This window comes from Gymnoscopelus braueri (genome assembly GCF_963280865.1).
Source record: "Gymnoscopelus braueri genome assembly, chromosome: 4".
Lineage (NCBI taxonomy): Eukaryota > Metazoa > Chordata > Actinopteri > Myctophiformes > Myctophidae > Gymnoscopelus > Gymnoscopelus braueri.
Genome location: NC_137605.1, coordinates 34299243 through 34326692, shown reverse-complemented (window position 1 = coordinate 34326692; position 27450 = coordinate 34299243). Strand labels below are relative to the sequence as shown.

Below are 27450 nucleotides of genomic sequence, written 5' to 3'. Positions count from 1 at the left end.
AAAGTGTCTGTGTCGTTTTTTTTATTTGGCTATTCAATAATAGCAGATCTACAAGCTCATATATGAGCTTGTAGATCTGCTGTTTTTGAAAAATCTTGGAAATGTGTGCAAATCTTTGAATATATATAAAAAAAAATTAAAGCACACATTTGTAATTCTAAAAACTGTTTTCTGAAAAACTTATGTTGCTATAGTATATCAGCGGTGCTCAAACTTGTTCATGTCAAGGACCACCCAAAATTATACGTATTTGGCCGCGGACACCACCCCCCCCCCATCTCAAAATATTTTGTTCCAGGGACCCCCATGAAGCAAAGATTTGAGTTACAAATGTTATAAAAAATATATACATATTGAAATATTTGCACAAATGTTCACAATTTCCCGCCCAAAAAGATCTACAAGCTCATAGCGCAGCACTCGGTGCCGAGCTATGAGCTTGTATATCTGCTATTTTTGAATAGCCCAAAGAAATCTTAAAATGACACAGATGCGACACAGATGCAATGATACCTTCTGGAAAAGAGAACTACAGTTATTATGCACAGAGTCTATTGTTTTAGTTTGAGCGGGGGATGGACCTGAGGATTCGAACCCTTCTCCACGGTGGCAGACAAAGGTTTCCCCTGCGCCAAGTCAGTCAGATCTCTGAAGCTGTTTAGGAGCTGAAGGGGGAAAGTAGGGTAAAAGTAATAATGCAAAGAACTTTTGCCTGATTGCCTGACTGGAATTTTAAGGACTTATGTGGGTGTTTCTATGGAGGGCAGATATACAGTATATTTGTTCTGTTATGTCTCAGTTTTTTATTGTGAACATACTGAAATAATTGCCTAACAACCACGGCTCATTTGGCAGTAAAGTGAAACTTAGACCTTGAAACATTTGTGATCAACTCTCCAAAATGACATTGAAATGACAAAGTGGATCCACAGTCTCAGATTACAAAGCTACCTCATCATGACAGCACGTTCAGTTGCACACAGTCAGTATCACTATCATGGAATTAAATCCTGCCAATCCAAGAGGACAAGGCCATGGAATGACATTTCATGCTTCTTTGTGCTTAATTGGGTTTGAAAGGTCATATTTATATAAAGATCAAGCCATTCTTAAATAATATGCCCAGGGCCATGTTGTGTGTAAATTATGAAGTGGGTCCAATAAGTGAGACCTGAAACCGCTTACTTTGCTCTGTAAGAGTACTCACTCTATAATGAGAAAGTGCAGAGAACGTGGAATATTAAAATATAGACATTTTATGTCATCATTCAACTCTGTAGAATGGGATAGGATATGGAGAGGTTGTCAGTCATACGATTGAAAATAGGGAGAAGTGGAGAACTGGCTTTGGAGAAGTGCATACTTAAGTGCTGTGGCATTGCCCAGCAGTGAAGACACTTTGGGCAGAAGTGACTGACACACTCAATTCAATTACATTTTTCAATTCACAACTGGTTGAGTGAATTAAAAAAATTGCTCATTATGGAAAAAGATGGCAGTCTGTTAAAGGGATTTTGATCAGGGCCCCACAAGGTGCAGGTTGAAGTAATACATTCAAACTTTTATTCCCACATATCTTTTAACACAAATTTGTGCTCTATCTAAGTTGAGATCCCACAAAACGTTAAAACTGCTGTCCTGTGTGTGATACCAGGATGGTTTAAAGGCAAAACTAATTGTCTGTCTCTTCCATGTCTCGTTATGCTGTTGTGATTTAAATTGTATTATATCCTCACCCCACTCTTTCCCTTTTTATTTTACTGCATGTATGCATGTTTGTGTGTGCATTCCTGATTATTTTATTCATTCAATGTGTAATCATTTGAAACTAACTCTTATTTTGCACTTTATTGGATCTTATTTGATTTCATATCTTTATTTACACAAATCCCACTCAGTTCTGTGCTGAATGGTGATGTGTCCAGTGTACAGCAGATGGCACCATAGCGTAAGGTATTCTAAGTACTCTACATGTCCTTAATTTTTTATCTGTTTAAATTCAATTTCAATGAGGAGATAAAAACAAACACACAATTACAACCACACAAACAAATATGGTTTCCTGGACATTTTATCATATGTTGACATCAATTGGCTGTACTTTTGCAGCCATGTGTGAATGTATGAAAGTATCATACTGTATATGTGGACATTTGTCCGGACATGAATTATACGTCTTAAGTGAAGAAAGTGTAGACTCCTTTCGGGAGTCTACTACCGCGCCTCAGCCAAACGAGGCAAGCCCGGTGCGTCACAGGAGCAGGACAACAGCAATTGAAGCCCAGGAATAACAGGTTCATATCAGCAGAATAATCCGTATTTTGTTAATTGTGAAAATCTATTCTTGTGGAAGCTTGTCCTAGACATCTTTAGTAGTGATTAGATTCAAAAGTGCATTATCTCTTAATGTAGAGTAGTTGTATGTGCCGATCACCTGCCCTTCCTCTTCCTTTCCCATATACAATAATCATCACATCTTCTAACAGTCAAGAGGTCAAACGCAACATTTCTTCCTTTCCGATTCTTTACTCTCTTGTACCCACTTCCTCTTGCACACGTGTTCTTCTCCTCCCTCTCCCTCTACTCGACCTTCCAGATGGCGATCTTGCCGTCTCGGCATGCGGAGCCACTGAGAACGTAACGGTCCTCTGCACAGCAGAGTGTTTGGATGCTGTCGCTGTGAGCCTGGAGCTCCTTCTGCACAGCGTGGCTCTCTGGGTCCACCACCAACACCTGGCTCCTCAGCTGGCTGTCACACTGGCCGTCTTCACCGCTGGTGCCGCGACAGCCCACCCAAATCTGACGACAGAAAGCGGAGTATTGGGACGGTGGATTGATGAGAGAGGTAGGTTCAGGAGATGAGAAGAGGGGGAGGAAGGAAAGAGTAGAAATAAGGAAGGACAGACAGACATGAATAGTTGGCTTACTGGTAACAGGTCGATATTTCTATGTTAAGATGATGCATCGGCATCACCACGGTAACCAACATCGGTTAAATCAGCGGAACAACCCATCGATATCCCATAAGACAATTTATAAACAGTTTGTGCACAAATGGAGCCGTTTGACATTATGCTGTATGTTGGTATTGTGTTGCAGTACCTGATCCTTAACTCTGATCATACAGGTGACACCAGTGCTGCCTGACAGGGAGATCCTCTCAAAAGGAAGGCTGCTGTCTTTAGTGTGCCACAAGCACAGCTCCCCCGAGTCTGCACAGCCTGTCCACAACTGGCCTCGCTGGAACACACACACACACACACACACACACACACACACACACACACACACACACGCGCACGCGCACGCGCACACACACACACACACACACACACACACACACACACACAGGCATGCACATAAGCTCACGAACAAACCCACATGCCACAGAATTGATGTGGTGGAGGGAATACTTTCTTGTGTTACTGTTTTTCTACGTGAGCGGCTGTGGCCCCAAACATACTCAGTCTCTCCATTTGTAATAATAATTTGCCTGGATATTGATAAAGACTATATGTAGCAGCCACTAGACAACTGCTGCCAATAACCCTAACCCTTTGGTAGGTAACCTATCATCATACTGATTCTGCTTCTTAATAATGTGACTGTTAACATAATAAATCTTACTAGTGACTCACACCCTGATCACCTAACTCCTGGTTCTCCAAGAACTAAACAGTTGAATTGAAGCTATTGTGATTGACTGGCTAAATGAAACACTGACTGACTTTGCTCAACTCACTGGCATTCTGAGTGTCTCCAAACCAGTGGTGGACAAAGTATATTTCAAAAGTACAAATTACGAAGTACATTTTCTTGATTCATAATATATTTTTTGGTACGTTTGGGTCCCAAGAGTCCCTTCCTAGAAATGTAGTTGTGGTCAAAAGTACAATATTTCTATTTAAAATGTAGCGTAATGAAAGTCAAAAATTAAGTACATTAAATGTACTTAAGGCAGGTACACACTGCAGGATATTTGGTCCGATTATGCTGTCGGTGACCTTTTTTGGCGCTCGCCGACAAAACCTCCCGATCTGACGCAGATCGGGCTGTGATCGGCGAGGTTTTGGTCGCTGTGTGTGAAAGGCTCTGCGAGAGGATACGGCCACGATAATTACGCTCGGTGATGGCTTCCCGACCGTTTTCTATCAGGTTAGATATTCGTCTCTGTCCCAGACTGGAATTCAGACAATAACATACAGTGTGAAAGGAGCTGAGACCACTCTGTGAGGAGATGCACGCTACAGCCAATGAGAGCACATTCCAGCCACCGTGGCTAGGGGAGCTTCGCTGGATCTGACCACAACAAACAGTCCCTACCGCAATATTACCGTCCAGTCCTGTATTAAGTTAACATTATAAAACAAAAGGAGAGAGTGAGCGAGCCTGTTGGGCTGTTTATTTGAGAGGAATTGCACAGAGAGAGACTGAGAGAGCGAGAGCGAGCTCTGTGTGTGTGTGTGTGTGTGTGTGTGTGTGTGTGTGTGTGTGTGTGTGTGTGTGTGTGTGTGTGTGTGTGTGTGTGTGTGTGTGTGTGTGTGTGTGTGTGTGTGTGTGTGTGTGTGTGTGTATCTGTGTGTGCAGCATGCCTGTGACACACGCTGTGTGTCTGAACAGCGTTGCCAGATGTTGCGAGAGAAATAAGCAACCAGGTCTATGAAAACAAGCCCAACAAAAGGCCACTTGAGCACTTTACACCTATTTACAAATACATTGGATATTTGAAAATAGCCGATCTACAAGCTCACAACGCGTCGCAGCTATTTTCAAAGAAAAATCGTGAGAAAATGGTGGAATATTTTCCAAATCCACACAAATCTTGTATGGGAGTCTATGATGGCACAACATATTTTCAGAAGGGGGGGTCTGCGGACAAATACATATTATGTGTTGTTTAAACCACTGGTTTAAACAACATTAGGAAACAAGGCCAAATAAGCAACTACACAAATAAGCCCAATATTTACAAGCAACTCTACAGAAAAACAAGCCCAAAGTCGCTTATAATAAGCGGACATGGCAACACTGTTTCTGAGTTTCATTGCGCACTTTTAAGCTGGTTGACTTGTTTCAGAGAGAGAGAGAGAGAGATATACATACAGAGAAATAGAGAATTAATTATTTAATTTCAACAATCAATAGCGTCCTGTCTCGGTCTCGTGCATATCACGGGAGCTGTGCACGTTTTCATGAGACGTCGGTTAAAATGAATTGGAATAAAAACAAATGTATGCCTGGATAGCATCCTAATGAACTATCCTACAGTGTGTGATCCCTAGTCGGTGATCAATCATATAGCGTGAAAACCACAAGGATATGTGAGAGACGATTTCAAGAAATAGACTGAAATGCTTAACGATCAGACGACCCCCGACCACTTTAAAAGTCCTACAGTGTGTACCTGCCCTTGGTTACTGTCCACCACTGCTCCAAACTCACCTCCAGCACAATGATGAAGCTACTGATGCATCTGGACTCGCTCTGTAGGTCATCAGGAAGCACCACCTTCCTCTGCAGTGTCCCGTTCTTCTTCAGCTCCACAATGCTGTCACCGCAACCTGCACATCCACAAAAATTGCACCCATTTCTATTCAAATAATCATTCTTGTTAATGTCTATTTTGAAAAAGAAAGGGTGTTTCACGTACAGCACCACAGTGTGCCTTCATGGATCTGTATGGACGAGAGGTGGTCGCATTTGACCTCGAACTGCCGCTTGACTTTGAGACTGGAGGAATCCCACTGCAGGATGGTCCCGTCAGAGCTACAGGAGTATGGCTGCTGACTGGAGGGAGAGAGAGAAACACACACACACACACACACACAGGCATCTTTTCAGCACCACACAAAATATTAAGATTTTAATAATATAACATTCACATTTTGAAAACAATTATGAAATTGTTTCTTTAAAACCTTGAAAAGTTTTGTTGTGATACTGCTAAATAGGAACTTAAAGTTATTACATTGGCTCAGTTGATCAAGCCAGAACACAATCAACTGATCGATCATAACATGCTCTGAAAACGCATGTGGCCCACCCATCTGACCACTGCTGAACACGGCAGCCGTGTTAGGTGGGTGGGCCGAAAAAAGATTTTCAAGTGAGCCCTGATCCAGAAAAGGTTGAGAACCACTGTCATAATAACACATTCTGTGTTTTAGTATCATTCCAAATAAGATCATTGGACAGACTGGATTCAGTGCTTCGTACCCATTCTGCTGATCTCTGGTGTCCAAGGTGAAGCCGGTCACTTCATGCCTGTGTTCAGTCAGCTGCTTGTTACAGGACATGCTGCGGGTGTCAATGATGTAGATGACGGAGTCCTGAGAGCCAACCCACACCTGATCCTGGTTCAGTCCCAGCATGCAATTCTACCAGGAGAGAGAAGCAGTATAAGTACTATTGTAGTGATGGTATCTGTATTGATCTATCTACTGTATCTATCCATTCATCCATCACGCACTGTTGATTACACTTTGTGCCATTATGTGCGTGTGCACCCAGTATGATGGTACACTCATGTAAAGGTTCCATGTAGCCTTCCATTGAATTTAAGCTGGCAGCATATTCCCAAAGAAGTCACTTTAAAAAAAATAAAATCAGTTTGCCAAAACTCAACTGCAAAGCACCACCTTTTCTGCTTGTTTGGGTTTTGGCACCCAGCATTGGCTGGGTTATTGCTTGGGTGAAATTGTCTCTCTCTCTCTCTCTCTCTCTCTCTCTCTCCCTCCCTCCCTCCCTACCTCACCCTCTCACTCTCCGTCCCACCCTCCTACCCCCCTCTTCCTCTCTCTCCCTCTTCCTTCTTCCCTCACTCGCTCTCAATTATTGAGCTCTTGGGGCCCCCAAGTGGGCCGCGGTGACGCTTTCTGTAGCGTGTGAAGGTCAGAAATGAAGTGGAGATCAGATGATCTATGTCTACAGTTTATCTGTTCGTACCAGTTGAGAAGCTCCGACCTGGATGCAGTCTTGCAGCATGGACCAGCTGGCTGCATCAAACACCACCACCCTGCCTCCACTCAGAGCCACCCACAGCTTAGGGTTCCCATCGCCCTCTGAATCACTGCAACTCAACTGCCCTGGGGAGGGAGGACGAGAGAGAGAGAGAGAGAGAGAGAGAGAGAGAGAGAGAGAGAGAGAGAGAGAGAGAGAGAGAGAGAGAGAGAGAGAGTGATGAGAGGGAGGGAAGGAGTATAAAGTGTGCACTCATTCATTAAGTCCAGCAGGTGGAGCCAGAGTCAAGTAGCCTCACAGGCTGCTTGGTGCAGCAACTTCAACCAGTACAGGAAGTGTCACCAATACACACAACTGGAACAAAATCCATTTAACTCAGCCAGGTAACGTGTAATTTTCTTCTTCTTTCCATTTATTCTGCTGTTTAAGTAGGCAGATAAATTACTAATAGCGACTTTTACATAATAACGTTGCTGTCGGGCAGAAACCAGCTAACTCCATTTTCCCGCTTTTGCATTTTCCCCCCTTAAATCAATGCTATTGAACACCCTTTACGTCTGTGTGTTGATGAAAAAAATATTGAACCAATGAAAAGTATTAAAAAGTGCTTATGACAAAACCAGCTAACTCTATTGGATCTTCAAACGTTCTGCTAAACCAGCTAACCCCACCAAAGGGGGGTGGAGTTAGCTGACTCCAGGCTCCGCCCCCCTTTGACCTCCAACCTCATTGTGAGCATGAAGGTCCATTCAGCCGTTCTTATCGATGATGAACAAAACCTCCTAACTCCACTTTTTGTTTTGTTTTTGTCATTTCCTGACAAATGAACATTTTGGAGTTAGCTGGTTTCTGCCCGACAGCAGAGATATACTGCATATTATAACACATTGTCTGCTGAAACCTTGTTTCCTAACCTTGTTAGTTCCAATGGATCCATGTAGTTACTATTTAGTCGCAAGCTCTTGTTCATTCCTTTCATTGGTTAAATAATTATAAAACCCACAGACAGACGCAACCACTTGCAACCTGGGGTCCCGGCTATTAGCGCAATTTGCACCGCACCCCCTACTCAAAAAAACATCTCCCCATGGATATGGTGTCACCGCCATAATATGGTTGCGTTGTGTACAGACAAGTAGGATAATAACTGTCTTGTGAGAGACTGACTGTTAAATAATATTATTATTTAACAGTCAGTCTCTCACAAGACAGTTATTATCCTGCTTGTCTGTACACAGCACAACACAACAAGGGTTCACTGGAGCATCTGCTGCTGCATGCTGCTGCACTTGCAAGGACTTTCTGAATGCATGCAGTATGCAAACACAATCACACACAACAATATGCATATTGTGCAGTACAAACACACATGAGAGTATACACACACTGACACACAGTAAACACACTCAGATACAGCATGCACATACTTGCACACAGTATAAACACACTCACATACAGTGTAAACAATGACAGAGTAAGCAAACACTTGTATACGGTATAAACACACTCTCATACTGTACAGTAAACACACTCACATACAGTATGCACACGCTCACATACAATAAACATTCATATGTAGTTTATACAAACACTCGCATATACCGTAGTAGAAAAATACACACGCACGCACGGCGCACACGCACACACACACACACACACACACACACACACACACACACACACACACACACACACACACACACACACACACACACACACACACACACACACACACACGGTATAAACATACAGCATGAAAAGGAATAAACCCTCATCTAGACAGTGGAGCTGACTGAGAACATAATGTTCTACACAACACTGCCAACATCCAAAGCCCAGAGGGAAGCAAATAGCAAACATGAGTGAATTCTCATTATTATTTAGAGACTGATGCAGGTTGTGCACATAATGCCCGTCACACCGCTGTACAAATGTCGTTTTCTGGGAAACTCCAGTTGAGTTGTTGGGGATTAAGTGTCTACCTCAAGGGTACCTCTGCGATAGATAGATAGTTAGTAAGGCTCCAGCACCGAGTGCCACTCTATGAGCTTGTACTGTAGATCTGCTATTTAAAAAGAATCAATACATATTTTTAAGCGATTATTTGTAACTCAAATCTTTGCTTCTGGAGGTCCCTGGAACAAAATATTTTACAAATGTTTGCTTTAAAACTTGTAGATCTGCTGAATAGTCTTAAATATAAAATAATGGTTATAGCTAAAAAATCTAAAATGAAACAGTATGCGTTCCCGGATTGAATGGACAGACAGACAGACAGACAGACAGACAGACAGGAGGGACAGCGAGTGCATTTTCTGGCAGCGGCTGCTGCCTCGGCAGCTCCGCGGAGCTGCCGGTGTCCACACCGGCGGCGGCAGCTTTGGGAGTGTGCTGCGTTTGTGTAACGCAGTCCCCACCAATATTATTTACGATTCTGTGCCTATCGGTACATAACTCGGACGGCGCTTAGTCGAATAGCAGACCATCGGCCGGTCGTCGCGGGCACTCGCGCCTGGAGGCGCTCGGGCGCGACTCCTTGGCCTCAAGGTCTGCTGATTCGGCACGCCTCCGTCATGGTCCAAAACTATACTTTATCGGCGGAAAAAGAAGTTGGCTGCCGCTCCTCCACCGGCAGTTCCGCGACTGCCGCTCCTCCACCGGCAGTTTCTGCTGCTCCGCCGGGAGCTGCCGCTCCACCGCCGGCAGTCACTGCCGGGAGCTGCCGCTCCTCCACCGGCAGTTCCGCGGAAGTTCCGTGGCTGTTGCCGCTGCCGGAGAATGCACTCGCTCCTTCTGACAGACAGACAGACAGACAGACAGACAGACAGACAGACAGACAGACAGACAGACAGACAGGCAGACAGACAGACAGACAGACAGACAGACAGACAGACAGACAGACAGACAGACAGACAGACAGACAGGCTGGCTGGCTGGCTGGCTGGCTCCTCTATGAGACGAATGCTAAACACAACAAGTTCACACCAGACAGCTACAGCATAATGACACACCATCTTGTGACGGTAACACAGAGACAATATGCAGACGTCCACACAATGAATCACAAACAGAGAATTATCCCCGTGGCACACGCAAGCAGGACTATAGAACTGTTAGCATGACATCAGACTTTATCATTAAACACTTCTGCTGAAATTAAATTACATGATGGAGGGCGCATATCCTGTGCTTACTATATCAGCAAATCAGGAATGTGGAGCTAATGATTGTTACTAGCAAGCAGTCTGTTAAAAATAAAAAATATGCATTTGAGGTGTCATGGGTTACACTAATTCACTTAACATGGACCCAGTTAAAAGACACCATCTGTGTCCATTTGATAACACATTATCACGGCAATACGTTTGCTACCAGCAGTCTAGTGAGTGAACAGATATGGAATTATATTGAAGGAAATTATATTTTTGGAAGTCAACATGCCTTTGTCAGTGTTAATTTAACTTTCTGAGTTACAGACCCATAAGGGTCCATTTGGTTCCTAACTATCCATCATTTAGCTGGGGACCCCCTGGAACTCCCTCAAAGACCCCTGGCAGTCCCTGGACCACACTTTGAAACCAATGACCTAAAGTATGCCAATGGTGCATTCTCACCATCATTTCAGCTACAATGCAGATGCTGGGATTCCTTACTTCTTTATAATATATATAAATGCTATGAATGATATGTTTCTGTAATGATGTATGTCACATTGTATTTAAAGTTGCACAGAAGGGGATGCAGTCTTACCTGGTGTGTACAGCAGCACATGTACAGTCTGAGGCTCAGCCAGGTACAACGAGGGGTTGATCTTGTGTTTCAGAGTCTCTGAGGTGGTCTCAGGCACCATCATGGGCACTGGTCATCCCCGAACCCCACACAACACACACACAGCATTTAAGAATGAATGATACCGTTTCAGAGGTTAACAGAATATACCTGTAAATGAACAGAAATTATTAAAAAATACCTTCATTTTTGACCTTATCAAAGTAGGCTAGTTTGGAGGCAGCGTAGATGGAGCGCTGGGTCTGCAGACAGCCCACCACGGCATCCATCAACAGGACGTTTGTCAGAGCCTGGGCCATGTACTGAGGATCCTACAGTAGAGACAGAAAGAGAGCTATACATGTACAGTATGTGCACCATGTTGTAGGCTTCCCACTACAGCACCATTAACCCATTAAGACAGGGAACACATCCGTGTAACCACTTTATCCATTATTTATTTATATTTTGGCTATTCAAAAATAGCAGATGTACAAGCTCATACGAGCTTGTACATCTGCTAATTAACACATTGAGTGCCAAAAACTGTCCGGACCGTTTTTGAGAAGCAATGCGTTATGTGCCATAAACGGTCCGGACCGTTTTTAGCCCATTTCTTTTCAAATATATTTTTCCCACGTGGGGATGCTCTAACGAAACTTTGGGATCATCCAAGGAGTCTCTAAGAAGGAGAGGCCGGATGCGGATCCATGTCAAAAATACTTCCGGGCGTCCGCTCCAATGTTAACTCCTTGACTAAAAGCTTAATATTTATTTTTAACGTGGTGGAAACGAGCCGTTTTCGATCGGCGATCACTCTGCAATGGAGGACCGCGTTAGAAATATTATTGTTCCAGGCGTTAGTCGGGACCCTCCGCCGTCTCGCACGCAGGCTTTTTTTTACATGCGGGTCCTCGTCGGGGCTTCTACAGCACGCAACATATCAGCGTAAGTGGATGGAAGATATGCTGGCACTAGATTAACATTTTTTTTTTTTTTTTTACTTATGTTGCTATAATCAGCAACATAATATCTTCGTGTCAAGGACCACCCAAAATGATATGTATTTGGCCGCGGACCCCTATCGAGAGTTGAGTTAAAAGTGTTAATATATATTCAAAGATTAGCATTTTTACGATTTTTCAAAACAATTGCAGATCTACAACGCTATGAGCTTGTATATCTGCTATTTTTGAATAGCCCAAAAAATCTAAAAATGACACACAGATGCGTCCCCGGTCTTAACAGGATATCAGTCACAGTATAACAACAGACATCCCTGTGTGTACCTTGTGTTGGTCGGCCATCTTGCGTCCGGCCCACATCTCTTTAACTACTAGATTCCAGAGTTCCGTCTCCGTCTTCAGGTTGGCCTCAAACACCTCAGCCCTGCTGGAGGTACGGATACGAAGTGAGGGGATGCGAAGGAGGAAGGAGGGAGCCGAGGCAATCTTCACCTCCTGGAAGGACGTATAAAGGGAGATTTTAGAAAAAGAGGGAGATGGAGAGATAGAGGTATTGGCTTGTTACCCTCGAGAAGCACTGATGCGGAGTAGTAATGGAGTAAATGTTCATGTATTTTCTGTCCCCACAATATACAGTACCTCCAGTGGTGTAAAGTAACTAAGTACATTTACTCAAGTACTGTACTTAAGTACAGTACTTTTACTTCTACTCCACTAAATCTCAGAGGCAAATATTGTACTTTTACTCCACTACAATTATTTGAAAACTTTAGTTACTAGTTACTTTGTAGATTTTTATCATTATTACAAAACATACATTAACCACTTCAACCCTATATACATTTCATCCATTTGAAAATAACAGATCTACAATTTCACAATGCGTCACAATGCGACGCATTTGTGAGCTTGTAGCTTGTTTCAAAAGATATGTATACATTTGAAAACTTGTGCAATCGGACATTCTGCATAAGGAGTACTTTCTACTTTTGGTACTTTAAAGTACATTTTGATGACAATATTTTTGTACTTTTACTCAAGTCAACTTTGAATACCGGACTTTTACTTGTAAAAGAGTATTTCTGCATTGCAGTATTGATACTTTTACTTAAGTAAAACATTTCAGTACTTTTTCCACCACTGAGTACCTCTATGTCTCTGAACTTGGTGATTTCGAGGAAGTCGGGTCGTCCCTCGGTGAGCAGGAAAAGGCGTTTCTGTGTCATGGCGATCTTGCCGACGCCATGGGAGGTCTTGACGCTCGACGACAGCTTGTAGACGCATTCGCTGTTGTCCAGATGCTCGATGACCTCGGAGGGCAAGTTGACGTCCTGCGCTTCGGCCTCGGTCTCCTTCCAGAAGGTGTAGAAGACTCTGAAGAGCTCAGGCTCCACCTGCTTCTGATGGCCTGGAACACAGAGATGTTGGTATACAAATAAGTATGCAGATGCACAGAAGTGAGACATGTGCCTCTACAAATTATGAACCCTCTAGTGCAATGGTTCTCAACCAGTGGTCCGGGGACCACCAGTGGGCCTTGGGGGGGTACCAGGGGGTCCCCAGCGAAATTAGTTAACATAGCGTCACAATCATTTTAACGGCACCGAGCACCGAGGTAGTGGGAATTGTTTTTACAGATGTTCTGTATGTCTGTCATTGTTATTGTCCTGTATTTGTTGTTACTGGCAGAGCTGTGTAACATTTATTGCCTCTTCTCTTGGCAAGTTCACACTCGTAAAAGAGACTCTCAATGTGTTTTTTACTGGTTAAAAAAAGGTTTAAAATAAATTAATAAATTAAACAAATAAATAAATGAATACAAACGCAAGCAGGTTGACATAGCAAGCAAACGGCAAACAACGGAAGCATTTACACAATACATACACATTGCAACTTGAAACACACACACACACACACACACACACACACACACACACACACACACACACACACACACACACACACACACACACACACACGCCACCACCTCACATAATCATGCAAAAAAGCAAAACATCCTCAGACATACACATGCAAATATACGTGCATAATGGTATACAAAAACTCCAACACACAAACAAATGCAAGCAGACGTGAATATACTGTTTACTAAAATGCATTATAAACAGACAGAGGCATGCACCTCCACTCTCATTCTACAACATAGGGCTCTGTAAAGCATCATGCACATCACACACACCAACATACTGTACTTTTAGTATCTCAGCAACAGCATGCTATCACTCATAACACTTCGGTCCTGTTACATGCTGTTCTGTTGGTCATGCATGGTCACATCTCACCATCAAATAAACTCACATACCAGGAACGGGGGGGAAAAAGCATGTGAGATTTTTTTTTTTGCAATATTGCTGCACTCCAATTGATGCTACATGTGGGTGTTAGCTAATGGTATGACAGATACTATAAGACATGTGGGATTGAGCGAGGACAAGATATGAAGATACCTGTATAATACAGGCCTCTTTGTAAGTGGATTTAGAAAAGGATCGCTGTAGAAATTATCTGTACAGTGAGTAATTAGGTGTTTTTTTGTGTTAGGGTGGCCAGTGGCTCAGGAGGTAGAGCGTCCGTCTGGGAACTGAAGGTTTCCCAGATTGATCCCTGGCTCCTCCTGGCTTAGCATTGACGTGTCCTTGAGCAAATCACTGGACCCCCGGCTGCTCCCTGGGTGCTGTTCAATAGTTTCCCACTCCTAATAAATTAGTTAGGATGGGTTAAATGCAGAGGGCAAATTCCAGGGTATGTTCAAATGGACTTGGCCAATACCAAAACAACTACAGGGGAGGAGAGAGGTTTTAAATCTTATTTGTGTCTACTGCAAAACAGATACTGTGCAACCCCACCCTGCCCAGACCCCGCTACCCCCCCCCCCCCCGCCCACCACCACCAATTGATGCCAGTTCTAGTGCAAGTTTAGTTGTTTAGTTTTAGTTCGTTTTGACAAAAAAAAATCTAATTCAGTTCGTTTTGATTCGTTTTTAGAGCTGGTTTGCTCGTTTTTATTCGTTTTTATTCGTTTTTAACGCTTTGTTTTAGTTATTTTCATACTTTGCGTTATTTGTTAGGTGCAGGAATCAAAAAGGTCAGAGTAAGTATTGTGTAATAAAATACAATTTAAAAAAATATATATTCAGTTACTGTTGGACAATCAACGAGGAAAACAAAGAGCATTTTGTCTATAATTTCAGTTCATTTTAGTTAGTTTTGTAAACACACAATACAGTTTGAGTTAGTTATCGTTTTCTTTTTTTTATTCTAGTTAAGTTTTTATTTAGTTCAGTTAACGAAAATGATTTTTCGATTTTAGTTTTCGTTATTTCGTTAGTTTTCGTTAACTATAATAACCTTGGTTCTAAGTAACTCAGCTCTGGTTCTCTTGTCTGATCCAGAGCTATAGTTAGAAACAGTTGTAGTCATGTAATAGCTCCCTCCATAACATTAATCACCATCAAATCACATGTTACTTAGTACAGACATGAGCTCTGGTGGTATTAATATCCCAGCCACTGGTAGGAAAATGAAAATCAGGATATATTTGTGTGTTTTAATCTGAATGCACTCTGGCCTGATTAGATTATGAAGTTCCAAACTGTGGCTCTGATGTGGTCTTACCCTCACTGGAAGCTGAGGAGTCAAAGGAAAAGGATGATTTGGTGGAGGGACTTCTTGAAGCCACGTCTGAAGATGAGTCTCTCTTTGATTCTATTACAGTCAATTACAGCACCATCAGATGACACATTGTACAACATGACTTTGTGTGTATTCCGGCCGGTATTTATGTTGTGTCTGCAGTGGGTGTGCTCACGTATCTCTGTATGTGCCCTTGGTTCTGCGTGCATTTCACAACTCCTGTGTATTTTGCATCCTTATGTGTGCTTGTGCACCTCTGTTTATCAATAGCACAAGCCATAATAATACTTTCCACTGATGTAATCATACAACAGCAGCAGATCATCTGATAGGCTCTTTAAGTTCGCTATGGTAGTGTGACAGCCACTAGCCTCTGAACTAATTGAAGCTGTTTTCATGCATTACTGGTGGAGAGAATTAATAGTACATAGTAGACGGCAAAACAGCATTCATCATCAGTGCAAACTTGTTCACACATAATAGAAATGGAACAATCCATCTAAAAACAAGATATTGTCTAATAACGGTTAGGAATTCCTGTCCAATCTTTATCTGTCAATACAAAGTTACTATGTGTGAGGTTTTTGAAGAAGCTCCATGAATCACAACATGGTGTTCAGTGGCGAAGCAGCACTATACAGTCTGGCTGCTCTTATGAATGTCCCAGTGTAGTGAAGTTTTACGCCTCATTTGGCCAATTGGAAATAGCATTCTTTTACTTCAAAAAAAGTGTGGCGCCTTAGGGCCCGGGCATCTACAACAGTCTCTATCTCTGTGCATCTCTGTATATCTGTCCCCACAAAAGTAGACCAATCACAGCTCAGCTCAAAACACAAACACAAAAAAGCTAAGCTCTAACCCAGCAAGCTGATTTTTACATTTTTCTCTCTGTAACACACACACACACACACACACACACACACACACACACACACACACACACACACACACACACACACACACACACACACACACACACACACACACACGTCACACACACACACCAGTCATTCCTCTCCTCTTACCAACAGTTAGAGCATCAAACAGGCGGTGAATTGTCGCTGCATCCTTAACAATTCCAGACTCCTGGACACAGCGCACAAACTCTTCCTGGTGCAGATGTGTTCTGGGAAACACAAACTTCTTAACGTGGTAATCAGGCTCATCCAACACCTTCTCATTCTCCTTCTTCACCTAAACAAGAAAACTATAACTGTAACATTAACATATAACAACTGTAACATTACATCATCATCAACAACAGGAAAACCACTGTAAACACCAAAAGATCCATCTGAGGACATCACCAATAGCAGGGAGCAAGGAGGACCACAATGACAATGACAAACCACAATGTTTATTAACAGCAATTGAAATTGTTTTCAGTCCAAGATGGATGACAATAGTGACACAACAATACTGTATGTGTTATGGATATCGTAGCGGTTGTCTCTCGGTTAACTGATTTATAATTGTCGTAGAGCAGTGTCACTTGTGAAAATAGCAGATCTACAAGCTGGTATATTTGCTATTTTCTGCGCATGACGTCATCGTACAAGCATTAGAGTTCTGACTGAGAGTAATTAAGTAATGTCAAATACTGTGTGACAAAAAAATGATGAGCTTAATTCAAATCCACAGTTTAGCAATAGTGGTACCAACGGACCGACCTTGAGGATGAGTCTCTTCAGCTCAGGCCGTCTGTCAGCCTGCTGCCTCTCCTCTTTCTGTAGTGAGTCCACCAGCCAAGTGACCAGCTGGGTGGGAAAGATGGCTGTGTCTGTCTTGTAGAGGTTCTGGAAGTCACTCAAGGCCTCCAGACGCCGTGAACACAAGGTGTTGATGAAACCACGCAAATAGTAGTATCTACAGGGGAGGGGGATTATATGCACAAGTAATGTCTCTTGACAATGAGGCACAGCGTGAGAAGCTAAAAGTACATAATTTAAGCTTTTACTGTGGGTGAAGAGAGATTTACTTTCATGAATTTAAAATGGCTACACTAGAAAACATAAGCTAATGAAAACATGAACAAATATAGACTAATGAAAATGAATCTCAAGATGAAGTGAAAAGACAGGAATTCTGGAAAGTGCATTTGTGCCATGCATTACTGATTAGTGTTTTACAGCACGGTGAATGTGTACTGTGAATGACTGTGTTTGGGTCATGTTTTGAGACGGAGCAGAAGATGAAAAGAAATAAAGACAAAATGAAGAAGGCTCACAATGAACAGGAGGTAGATGATGAGAAGTATTATTCTGATAACCAGCTAAAATACAATATTCAATAGTCCAATAGTGTACATTTAGATGCTGCTAATGCCATACTCCAGAATCTCCATGCGCACATACATATATTATTACATAATATAACATAATATTAACATGAAAAATTAATAACAATTAAAGAACCAAGAGGTTTTCTGTAAGGATGATAGGAGGAACCACAAAAGCAGCATAACGTAGTGTACCTGGCGAGCAGGGCATAATTGTCAACCGGGACACAGAAGATGGCTTTGCCCAGCTGTACGATCAACTCACTGTAGTAACTCTGGACAGAATGCAGGGACAGGGAGGCTGGGAACTCTGGGAGTTTGAACACCTTTATGGGCTTAGGAGTAGTTCTCAACACTGCAGAGAGAGAGAGAGGACAGAGAGGAGGACAAGAGGAGCAATGCAGAAAGAGGAGGAGACAATTTATGGTTTTGAAATAATGTGCAAGATAACGTATCTAACCTGACACTCCATTATTCTGAAAGTCTGAAAAGCCCTCTCAGTGCAGCCGTTTTCTGAGATGGGGGTGTGGCAAAAGTGGCTCGCTTTAGCGATTGGTTCATACTGGATTATCCGATTATCCCGATTTGGTCGGGCCGCCGGTTAGATTTTCAACTGAGAAAACCCTGCATTCCACAGCGTCACCAGACCCTGAATGCGTGGCAAAGATTCAGGGGCTGGAGCCAGGCTAGTATAGCCTGGTAAACCCTCCCTCCGGAAATCTCATTTCCATTTGAAAATGGAAATTAGATTTCCGGAGGGAGGGTTTACCAGGCTAAGGCTAGTATGTATCAGCTATGTTTTAAAACATAGTAATATAGGCAAGAGTGCATACACAGGTTTATACAGTTATGGGAGTGTGTGTGTGTGTGTGTGTGTGTGTGTGTGTGTGTGTGTGTGTGTGTGTGTGTGTGTGTGTGTGTGTGTGTGTGTGTGTGTGTGTGTGTGTGTGTTAGGGCATTAACAGAATAATCGAATATTCGAATATTCGACTATCAAACCGACTATTCGACTATCAAACCACTATTCGATTATTCTATTAATTATTATTATTATTATTATTATTATTATTTTTTTTTTGTGGCTTTTCTACAGCAGACACGCAGCTGTGAGCTCTGGTGTGACGTCAACTCGCATTCCTTGAGTCGAGTCGTCAATGCCATTGAAAAAAAAAGAAGAAAAAAAAAATTATAATCAAATCGATTAATCGAATATTCGAATACTTATACAGTAGGTCGAATAATTCGAATGCTAAAAATCACTATTCGTGAATGCCCTAGTGTGTGTGTGTGTGTGTGTGTGTGTGTGTGTGTGTGTGTGTGTGTGTGTGTGTGTGTGTGTGTGTGTGTGTGTGTGTGTGTGTGTGTGTGTGTGTGTGTGTATAGATTGACATATGTATCTATGTTACAGTTTATATGTCTTACTGGGGTCAGGTATGAGGATCTTGGATATTGATAATTGTCTGGTAAAATGTAATGGCCGGTCATCTCTCAGGTTAGGGAGACTCATCCCCATTCTCCTATTCAGCCCCATCTCTGTCACTGAGCTCTTTCTCCTGGCCTGGATCTCCTGCATGGTGGGCCTGCGAGGGTTTTCAACCATAGCTTTCATCCTGGAAGACACAGAAATACAAGATATATTTATTTTGGGGTTAGCATGCGGTGCAGTGGGAGCTGAGTACTACAGAACATGTACAGGTTGTCGAGCTAGGGTTTACTTTACAGCTTACTTCTGGCTCTCTGATCTAGTATGGAGCTCCATGCGAGCGAAGGCATCCATTTTCCTGTTGAGACGATCCTTCAGGAAGGAATGGAAGATGTGGGTTTCCAAAACCTACAACACACCATGGAAATGAACTATCAACACAGCACCTCAAAGTTGCTGCGACACACTCGTATTGGATGACTCAAATGTTATAGCGTTTGCAGGACTGTCTGTGTGTCCGTCTGTGAACAAAATAACTTGAGCATGGTTGGGCGAATATGTTCATGAAACTTGGTAGATGTTAAGTAGGCTGCACATAACGTGACAAATCTAAATTAAATGTAACTATACTGGTTCTTTAATAATATTACAGTGATCAGGCACGCCGATTTATGTGCACGGCCGTGGGGGCTCAACTCGAGCCGCAATAGCCCCGCCCCCCCGCCGCGAGCCGTTTCTCTGTCTGGGCTATTGTTCTAGGTGTCAACGGCGCGTTAACACCTATCTGCGCCCGCTATAGTAATGGTAATGGTAATGGTACTGTAAGTTTGAGCCTGACATCTGAGATTCATGAGGGGGCTGACCAATTGAGTGTGGGGGCGCTGGACCCGACGCCCCCACGTCATCGGCGCCCCTGACAGTGATAGAATCTTGGAAACCACTGAAACACAGATTGCAGGTGACATCATGTTGCTTTTCAACATGGGGAAGCTCAGGCAATATAAAAAGACAAATCTGTAAGCAAATGGGTGATGTGCACAAACAAAGATGATCGATTGATTGAATACTTTATTAGTAAATTAATGAATTAAACAGCACAGACGTAAAATACACAAATAGGATAACACAAAAAAGTCCTTGGGGATTTGTTTCCATTGTGGTCCTATCAATCGATATGAAACCAATCGGTAGTAGTTATAGTGTTTACTGTACCTTCTTATAGAAAAGCTGTTCAGCTGGCTCCCTGGTCTTAAGGAACTCCTCACTATTAAACACTCTGTGTTCATAGTTCAGATGACTGCTCACATCCCTGTTGCACACACCACACATTTAAACACAATACCACACCAAAAAATTAGAGTTTCAAGTTTTAGACTCTCATATGTTTTACGTTTACTCTCCGCTAGTCTACACCTCTTCAACTTTGGGTGTGTGCTATTCTGTATAAATATAAATATAATATAGCACAGAATAAGATACAAAAGACCATGCATTTCTGATAAGCAGTATGTTCATCTGTGTTTTTGAACCATGAAAATAACCGCCTATCTGTGTTTTTTTTCCTGTCATCCAAATAAATCAAATCAACACTATAATACAAAAAGCACGCAAATGAACACTGAAACACACACACCTGAAAATGTTAACAATGAGCTCTAGAGTTACTCTTTGGATGTCGTGGTTGAGATTGCGTTGCCAGGTTCGTCTATGTGCCCGCTGCTCACTGAGGTCACAGCAGCTGGCAAGGTGGCACTGATTCAAGTCAAAGTGTATCTGCAGGGACATGCACCTGGAAAAAACACACTCATGAGTCCATTCTTCCTCCACGTCAAATAATATTTCTCTCCTATTAGGATTTATACTACTCGTATGAAAATAGCCAATCTACAAGTTCACAGCACGTTATGAGCTTGTTGAAAGTGAAAGTGGTTATGTCTGTGGGATTTACAAATATTTAGGCAATGAAAAGTATTGATTGATTCATTGATTGAATACTTAATTTAGAAGTTTGCAGAAAAAAGCATATGAAAGTACAGTTCAGAGCTTGTGACAAGTAATGTTGTGAAAAGTAATAGTTTTGGACATACAAGGTTTCAACCGATAGTGACGCTATGTTAATTCACTCGGACACATCTGTACCTCTGTGTGAAACATTCGGCAGCGGCCGGCGGAATCTCTGGCAGGTCAACTGTGTCAGAACAGGAAGTGGAGACGCTTCCGGTGTCAATCTTGATCAGGATCAGATCATCTGTTTCCTGGACGACCAATAATAAATTAACCACCTTCAACCTAGCGTGGTTGGAAAATAGCAGAGCTACAAGCTCACGTTATGAGCTTGTAAACTGGCTATTTTTGTGTGACACAGTCGTACAACGAAGTATAATATAGGGCTGTTAAAGGTGCTTGGTGGTCCTATCTGATTGTTGGGTGAGAGCAGCACATGCACATTTTGTCAAAGGATTTGCGAACTCGACTTCTTTTGAATTCTCCAATGGAGTTTGGTTATTAGTTGAGTTAGTAAAGCCTTTGACAAAATGTGCATGTGCTGCTCTCAGCCATGTGGATAATATTACATATATTTGTCTAATATGCGTGAACATATTAGCTCAGCTTCTGAATATGCGTGTTCAGAAGCTGTAAAAAACATATTGAATAATTCTGGTCCTTGGTTGACTGTCAATCCATATGCCAAGTTTCATTCACATCCATAGGAGATTTGGCTGTTAATTTGGACACGCAGGAACGCAGGTGATATTAACTGAGTGAGTACTCACAGCAGCAACTTCTTCAAAATGGCTTATGTGACAGCCCATGAGAAATGCAGTTGGAGCCATAAGGAAGTCCAGCATACCGCTGGCCAGGACAGGAACATAGGGCTGCTGCCATGACAGAGGCTGAGAGAGAGAGAGAGAGAGAGAGAGAGAGAGAGAGAGAGAGAGAGAGAGAGAGAGAGAGAGAGAGAGAGAGAGAGAGAGAGAGCGAGAGAGAGAGAAAATAATTTTTTTTTATTTCATCTAGTAGAAATAACAAATCAAGATATACTATAAAAAATAATTCAGAATTTTCCATTTTGACAAATGGAAAAACTGATTTACTTGCATCTGTAATATCACACCACCTGCCTTTATTTGCCCTGGTTGATTGGAGAGATAAAAGGACACAGGCTGATAATATAAACGTTTTTAGCCCTAGGGCTGATACAGCTGACTTATAAGTGCAAACTAAAGTGCTGCCGCGGTGCCACCGACTGCTGACCTGTCATCAAGAGTGACCTCTCTGCGCATGTCATGCATGCTGAGTTCCTGCACTGTTATCAACTGCGTTGATTAAATGCTATTTTGTCAATAAATAAGGTTATGGGTATAAGATAAACAAACTATCAACCGGTCGGGCATTTGCCGTTGCCCAATGTTATACAGGTCTGCAAGGAATGGCCGGGTCATAATGCAGTAACCTATACAGTAAATCTATCTATCTGATATCTACTATTAAAATAAAGACATATGTACTGTACATTAGATTTTTAGACCAGTCAGAACTACTGCTCTAGTCAAAAATGTTTTACTGATGTATGAAAAATACTATGTCATTTGTAGAATCTTAGGAGGAGTTAAGCCATTCTATTGTATATAGAGACACCGATTTGACATTTAACTGACCTGTAGAAAGTGCCGCAAGCTTTCTGCTACCAGGGTGAGTCTGGCCCAGTCAGCAGAAAATAACACCACCCTTTGTTCCTGAAGCAGACAGGATAGAACCTACAGACAGAGACAGAAGAAACAGACCCTGTGGTTTATCAATGCAAATTCAACAGTCCTTTATGAAAGCATGTCAGTGTGTTACCTGTAGTAATTGCTGTGGTCTGAGGCAGAGCAGAGGTATATGAAGATCCAAATCTACAGCTGGTTGGTCTTTGTCTTCTCTAGATGGTAACACGATGGTCAGAGGTCGTAGAGTAAACGTCTAGAAATGATCAACAGTCTTATCTTAATGCTGGCAGCTTCATTTTTTCTGGAGTCTCTTATTTCTGTCATGAGCCAATGTCTGAGCTGACACAGAACCACACTGAGTTACAATGCAATCACACATGCACCTGGAAACATTCGTTCCTAAAATAACCCAGAAAGATGACAGCAAAAGAAGAGCCATTTTACCCTAACCCCAACCTTTTCCTAAATATAACCGTAGCTCTAAAAAGAGCCTACTTTTTAAACATAGAAACATAAATTCCTCAGGAAAATTGGTCTCAACTGCTAATACTAATACTCTACTATACTTGTGGTTACATTTGGTTCTCAAAAGTATAGCAGCAAGACAAGTGTGCGCACACACACACACACACACACACACACACACACACACACACACACACACACACACACACACACACACACACACACACACACACACACACACACACACACACACACACACACACACACACACACACACACACACACACACACACACACACACACACACACACACACACATATGCACACCATATGCAGTTGTCCAGGTGGAGGAATGGGCACTAGTGACAGCTTGGTAGCAAACTCCTTCACCCTCTCCTCCAAGTCTGATAAGCGACACGTCTTCAACTGGACCAACAGACTGAAGACAGACAATTACTCAAACAGAGGAAGAGAGAGAGTCAGAAATGAAATACATCGAAAAAGGCACATATACAGTATAATCTATATGGATCATATTGCACTGTGGCCTCTTTAGCTTTGCAATAAATAATGGCAACAAAAGTGACAACCATAATTATTTTTAGATTATGGGTTATAGCACAACAGGAATGGACAATTTTACAGATAGAGTATGTACAGTTTGTACAGTAAACAGATGGGTCAAAGAACAGTGTTTTTTTCCAGGTGGAACCAAGAAACACAATTCCGTTTGGCTCACATTATGGTTTAAAATAAAATAAGAAACACAATTTGTGTCCTATAAGAATATCTGTAAATGAATCAAAGACAACCAACCTGTCTTATACAGTACAATTAAAACATAAATGATTAAAAAAACAATTTAAGTTAACTGGGCTGATTATTCTCACCATGACAGACAGTCTTTTAGAGCTGTGTAGTAAGGGTGCTTGGATATAATACAGAACGCATAGGCAGAGAACAGTTTAGAAGGCCTCGAGGACCAGAGGCCATTCTGGTAGAAAGATGTCCCTTCCTACAACACACAAGAGAGCAAGTACAGTAACATAAGTATACTCATTTAACCACTTGAACAGTAGGCATGCCTATTCTGGGGGGAACATTCACCCAAAATAGCCTATTTTGGCAAAGAGACTTGGTGTAGACGTAAAAGAAAAAGCGGTCAGAGTACAGTTGTAACTCAAGTCTGACTATGGCAAAAATAAACACTGGCTAACCCATTAAGAACCGGGAAAGCATCCGTGTCATTTTAGATTTTTGCGTTGGCAATTCAAAAATAGCAGCTACTCAAGCTTGTACATCTGCTATTTTTGAAATCTTGAAAGTGTTTGAAAAATGTCAAATCATTTCGAATTAAGAAAAAGTTTGAGAACTACTGATTTAGAAGGTATTTGTGGAATCTGCCTCAGGTCTTAATGGGTTAACAAACACTGGGGTGCATCGACGGCTGCAATCCATAACTGCAGTATGTCCTACCCGGGATTCGAACCCGGGTCACCCGCAAGAGCACCAGCAAATAATGGAGAGTAGCTTTGGGAAGGCAAGTTGAGTCCATTTGAGTTTTATGCACTACCTCTTGATAACCAGTAGTGGTCCTATCTGACCCACGATCTAAATGTCTCATAGAAGAACAAGGAGATCAACTCCAACTACCACTGCTGGGTTAGTTATTTTATATTAACATGCTCTACAGCACTGGTTCTCAAAGTTGGGTCCAGGGATCCCAATGGGTCCTTAACACTTTACCTGCCAATCACGAGTATAACCGTTGATGAAAAATACACCCGTTTACTGCCAAAAAAATCCATCCACGAGTATAACCGTTTTTCAAAAAAAAAAAAAAAAAAAATTATCCACACAGAACCAGAGATATCACGATCCAAAGATTTCTAGCTCCATTCACTCCTTGGTTAACTTATTACTTTAAAATCCTGTATCTCGGCTTTTAAAATTTTAAAATTTAAACACTGGCACTGGGGGAAGTAAAATTAAAAAAACCCTCTGGCAGGGAATGTGTTAAGGGGTTTCAAGGGGGACCCCAAGCATGTTCAAAAATAGCAGATCTACAAGGTAAGCTCACAATGTGTCACGGAGCGACGCATGAATATGTTTGAGAACCACTGTTCTACAAAATAAAATAACATTTTATTCACACAAAAGAAAGTTATGGATTGCAGCTTTAAAGCTAAAGTAAAGCAATATAGTGCATTAAATCTTAATGCATGCTTGGTATTGTGTGTAGTCTTATGTACCTGTATAGGTCGATGATACTGCATCACTACTCCATGGGTCTGGTTGCCAAACACGTCAGTAAAAACCAGGTAGTGAAACTGTTCTTCTTTCTGGTCTTTGGACAGTTGGAGCCCACCTGGAGCACAGAAACAAAGATGACATTATGTATATGAACAGTGTGTTAACAGTGTGCCCAACTACCCTGTGTGTGTGTGTGTATGTGTGTGTGTGTGTGTGTGTGTGTGTGTGTGTGTGTGTGTGTGTGTGTGTGTGTGTGTGTGTGTGTGTGTGTGTGTGGTGTGTGGTGTGTGGTGTGTGGTGTGTGTGTGTGTGTGTGTGTGTGTGTGTGTGTGTGTGTGTGTGAGAGTGCATGTGCGTGTGCGTGTGTGTGCGCGTACCAGGAAAGCAGAGCTGAGGTAGTGCCATGAGATCAATGTCTTTGGGAACAGTGACATCTTCAGTTCCTCCTCCTTTCACCTCTTCAACTATAATAAATAAATACATAATTAGCTATATATCTACTGTATATCTATATGTATACTGCATATAGCAGGAAACCAGTGCAAATCTTTTGACTAAAACTATAAAAGTAAGTACATTGACAATTTCGTCAACAGCTAAAAGCTAGACAAAAAAGTTACTAGTGGAGAAGAGATCCAGTAGAACTAAGACAAGTAATGTTATGCTTGGTTGTGCACTGGTGTCGTGCTTCGAAAATAGCAGATCTACAGTACAAGCTCACAACGTGACGCAGTGCGACACGTTGTGAGCTTGTAGATCTGCTCTTAGCTAAGTAGAAATCAGGCATTACGACGCCCTCACAACCCGCCAAGAGACATAGTCGACTAAATCAACTGCATATTTGTCAACTAAAATCTTATGATATTTAGTCAACTAAAACTAGACTAACATTTCAAATAGACTAAAACTAAATGGAATTTTATTCAAAAGACTATGACTAAAACTACATAAAAATGTTGCTGTCAAAAATAACACTGCAGGAAACAACCCCAACATGGGCTCCAGAGGGTGTAGAGACACTGGATCAGTAGTTACAATACCACACATCTGGGACGTACTGGTCTGGGTTGACACCAGATACCAGTGATACTGTACTAGTAGAGCAGACCTTGGCTAGGGGTCGCTGTGGTCGGTACAGGTGGTTCTCTCTTCTTCCTGATGAAGAGGAGCGTCGCCGCCTCACAAATGACTTCAACACTCCGTTCCCTGCTTGCTCTCTGGTGACAAAGGGAGGAGCAAAGACATGCAGTACCTCTGGCTCCAGAAGGGGGAGCGCCGGAGTTCCATTGCTTCCACCAGTCTCCTGGGTAGACTGAGGAAGAAAGAGAAGGCCCTTATCCTCAATGTTATTTGCAATCTCAGTGGAATACAGTGCAGGTTAATTGAACGCATCACTGCAACATAACATAAGATTATATGAGCACCTGAGGTACTACGCACGCACGCGCTAAATACCTGGCACAGCTCTCTGAGTTTGTCACTTGATGATCCTACCACCACGCAAGCTTCCAGAAGACCAGGAGGCAGATGATCTGCCATCAGCAGAACTGCTACAGTACCTTCTAGAACCAAGGAACGCCTCTCTAGATCTCAGGAGAACCACGTCTCCTCAGAGCCGTTGACACACAACCATGGAACTGGAGGAGAGAGAGAGAGAAGGTACATAGATTAGATAGAGATAGACACACATATATTAAGGCTGTCAACACATATTACATATTCTAATATTCCTTCGAATATTAAAAATAAAAGAAAGGCATGAACAAAGACTAAACCATCAATGACTTCTTGTAACATGTTCCTTTTTTCACTGTAAGCAATGCCTGGTAAACTGAATCTGGTTAGATCTGGCTAACAACATGTTTCACTGGTGCATTGTAAATTACTTTATTTGTCATTTGACTGGGAGATGTATTATGGCTCTATCATACGTCCGCCCACTAGTGACGTGACCTGTGGATGTCTATTTATGTA

General features: G+C 42.2%; 1 protein-coding gene across 2 annotated transcripts; it reads right to left on the bottom strand.

Annotated features, from left to right (window-relative positions):
- Positions 1-1271: 1271 nt before the first annotated feature.
- Positions 1272-26717, bottom strand: LOC308083364 (DENN domain-containing protein 3-like). Of its 2 annotated transcripts, XM_080425663.1 has the most exons (27): positions 26585-26717; positions 25854-25940; positions 25476-25591; positions 24114-24238; positions 23551-23662; positions 22892-23011; positions 22708-22806; positions 21823-21942; positions 21188-21303; positions 20682-20837; positions 20261-20357; positions 19353-19456; positions 19048-19235; positions 17821-17980; positions 17018-17213; positions 16373-16541; positions 15330-15419; positions 12842-13101; positions 12018-12188; positions 10931-11060; positions 10711-10818; positions 6946-7085; positions 6217-6377; positions 5651-5787; positions 5443-5561; positions 3103-3240; positions 1272-2799 (listed from the first exon to the last, which is right to left on the bottom strand). In XM_080425663.1, exons 2-27 carry the CDS (start codon positions 25879-25881, stop codon positions 2581-2583), a joined length of 3579 nt encoding a protein of 1192 aa, XP_080281789.1. In that variant the 5' UTR covers positions 25882-25940; positions 26585-26717; the 3' UTR covers positions 1272-2580. The 2 variants fall into 2 exon arrangements, with proteins under 2 accessions (XP_080281789.1, XP_080281790.1); XM_080425664.1 differs by lacking the exon at positions 15330-15419.
- Between the last annotated feature and the right edge of the window lie 733 nt (positions 26718-27450).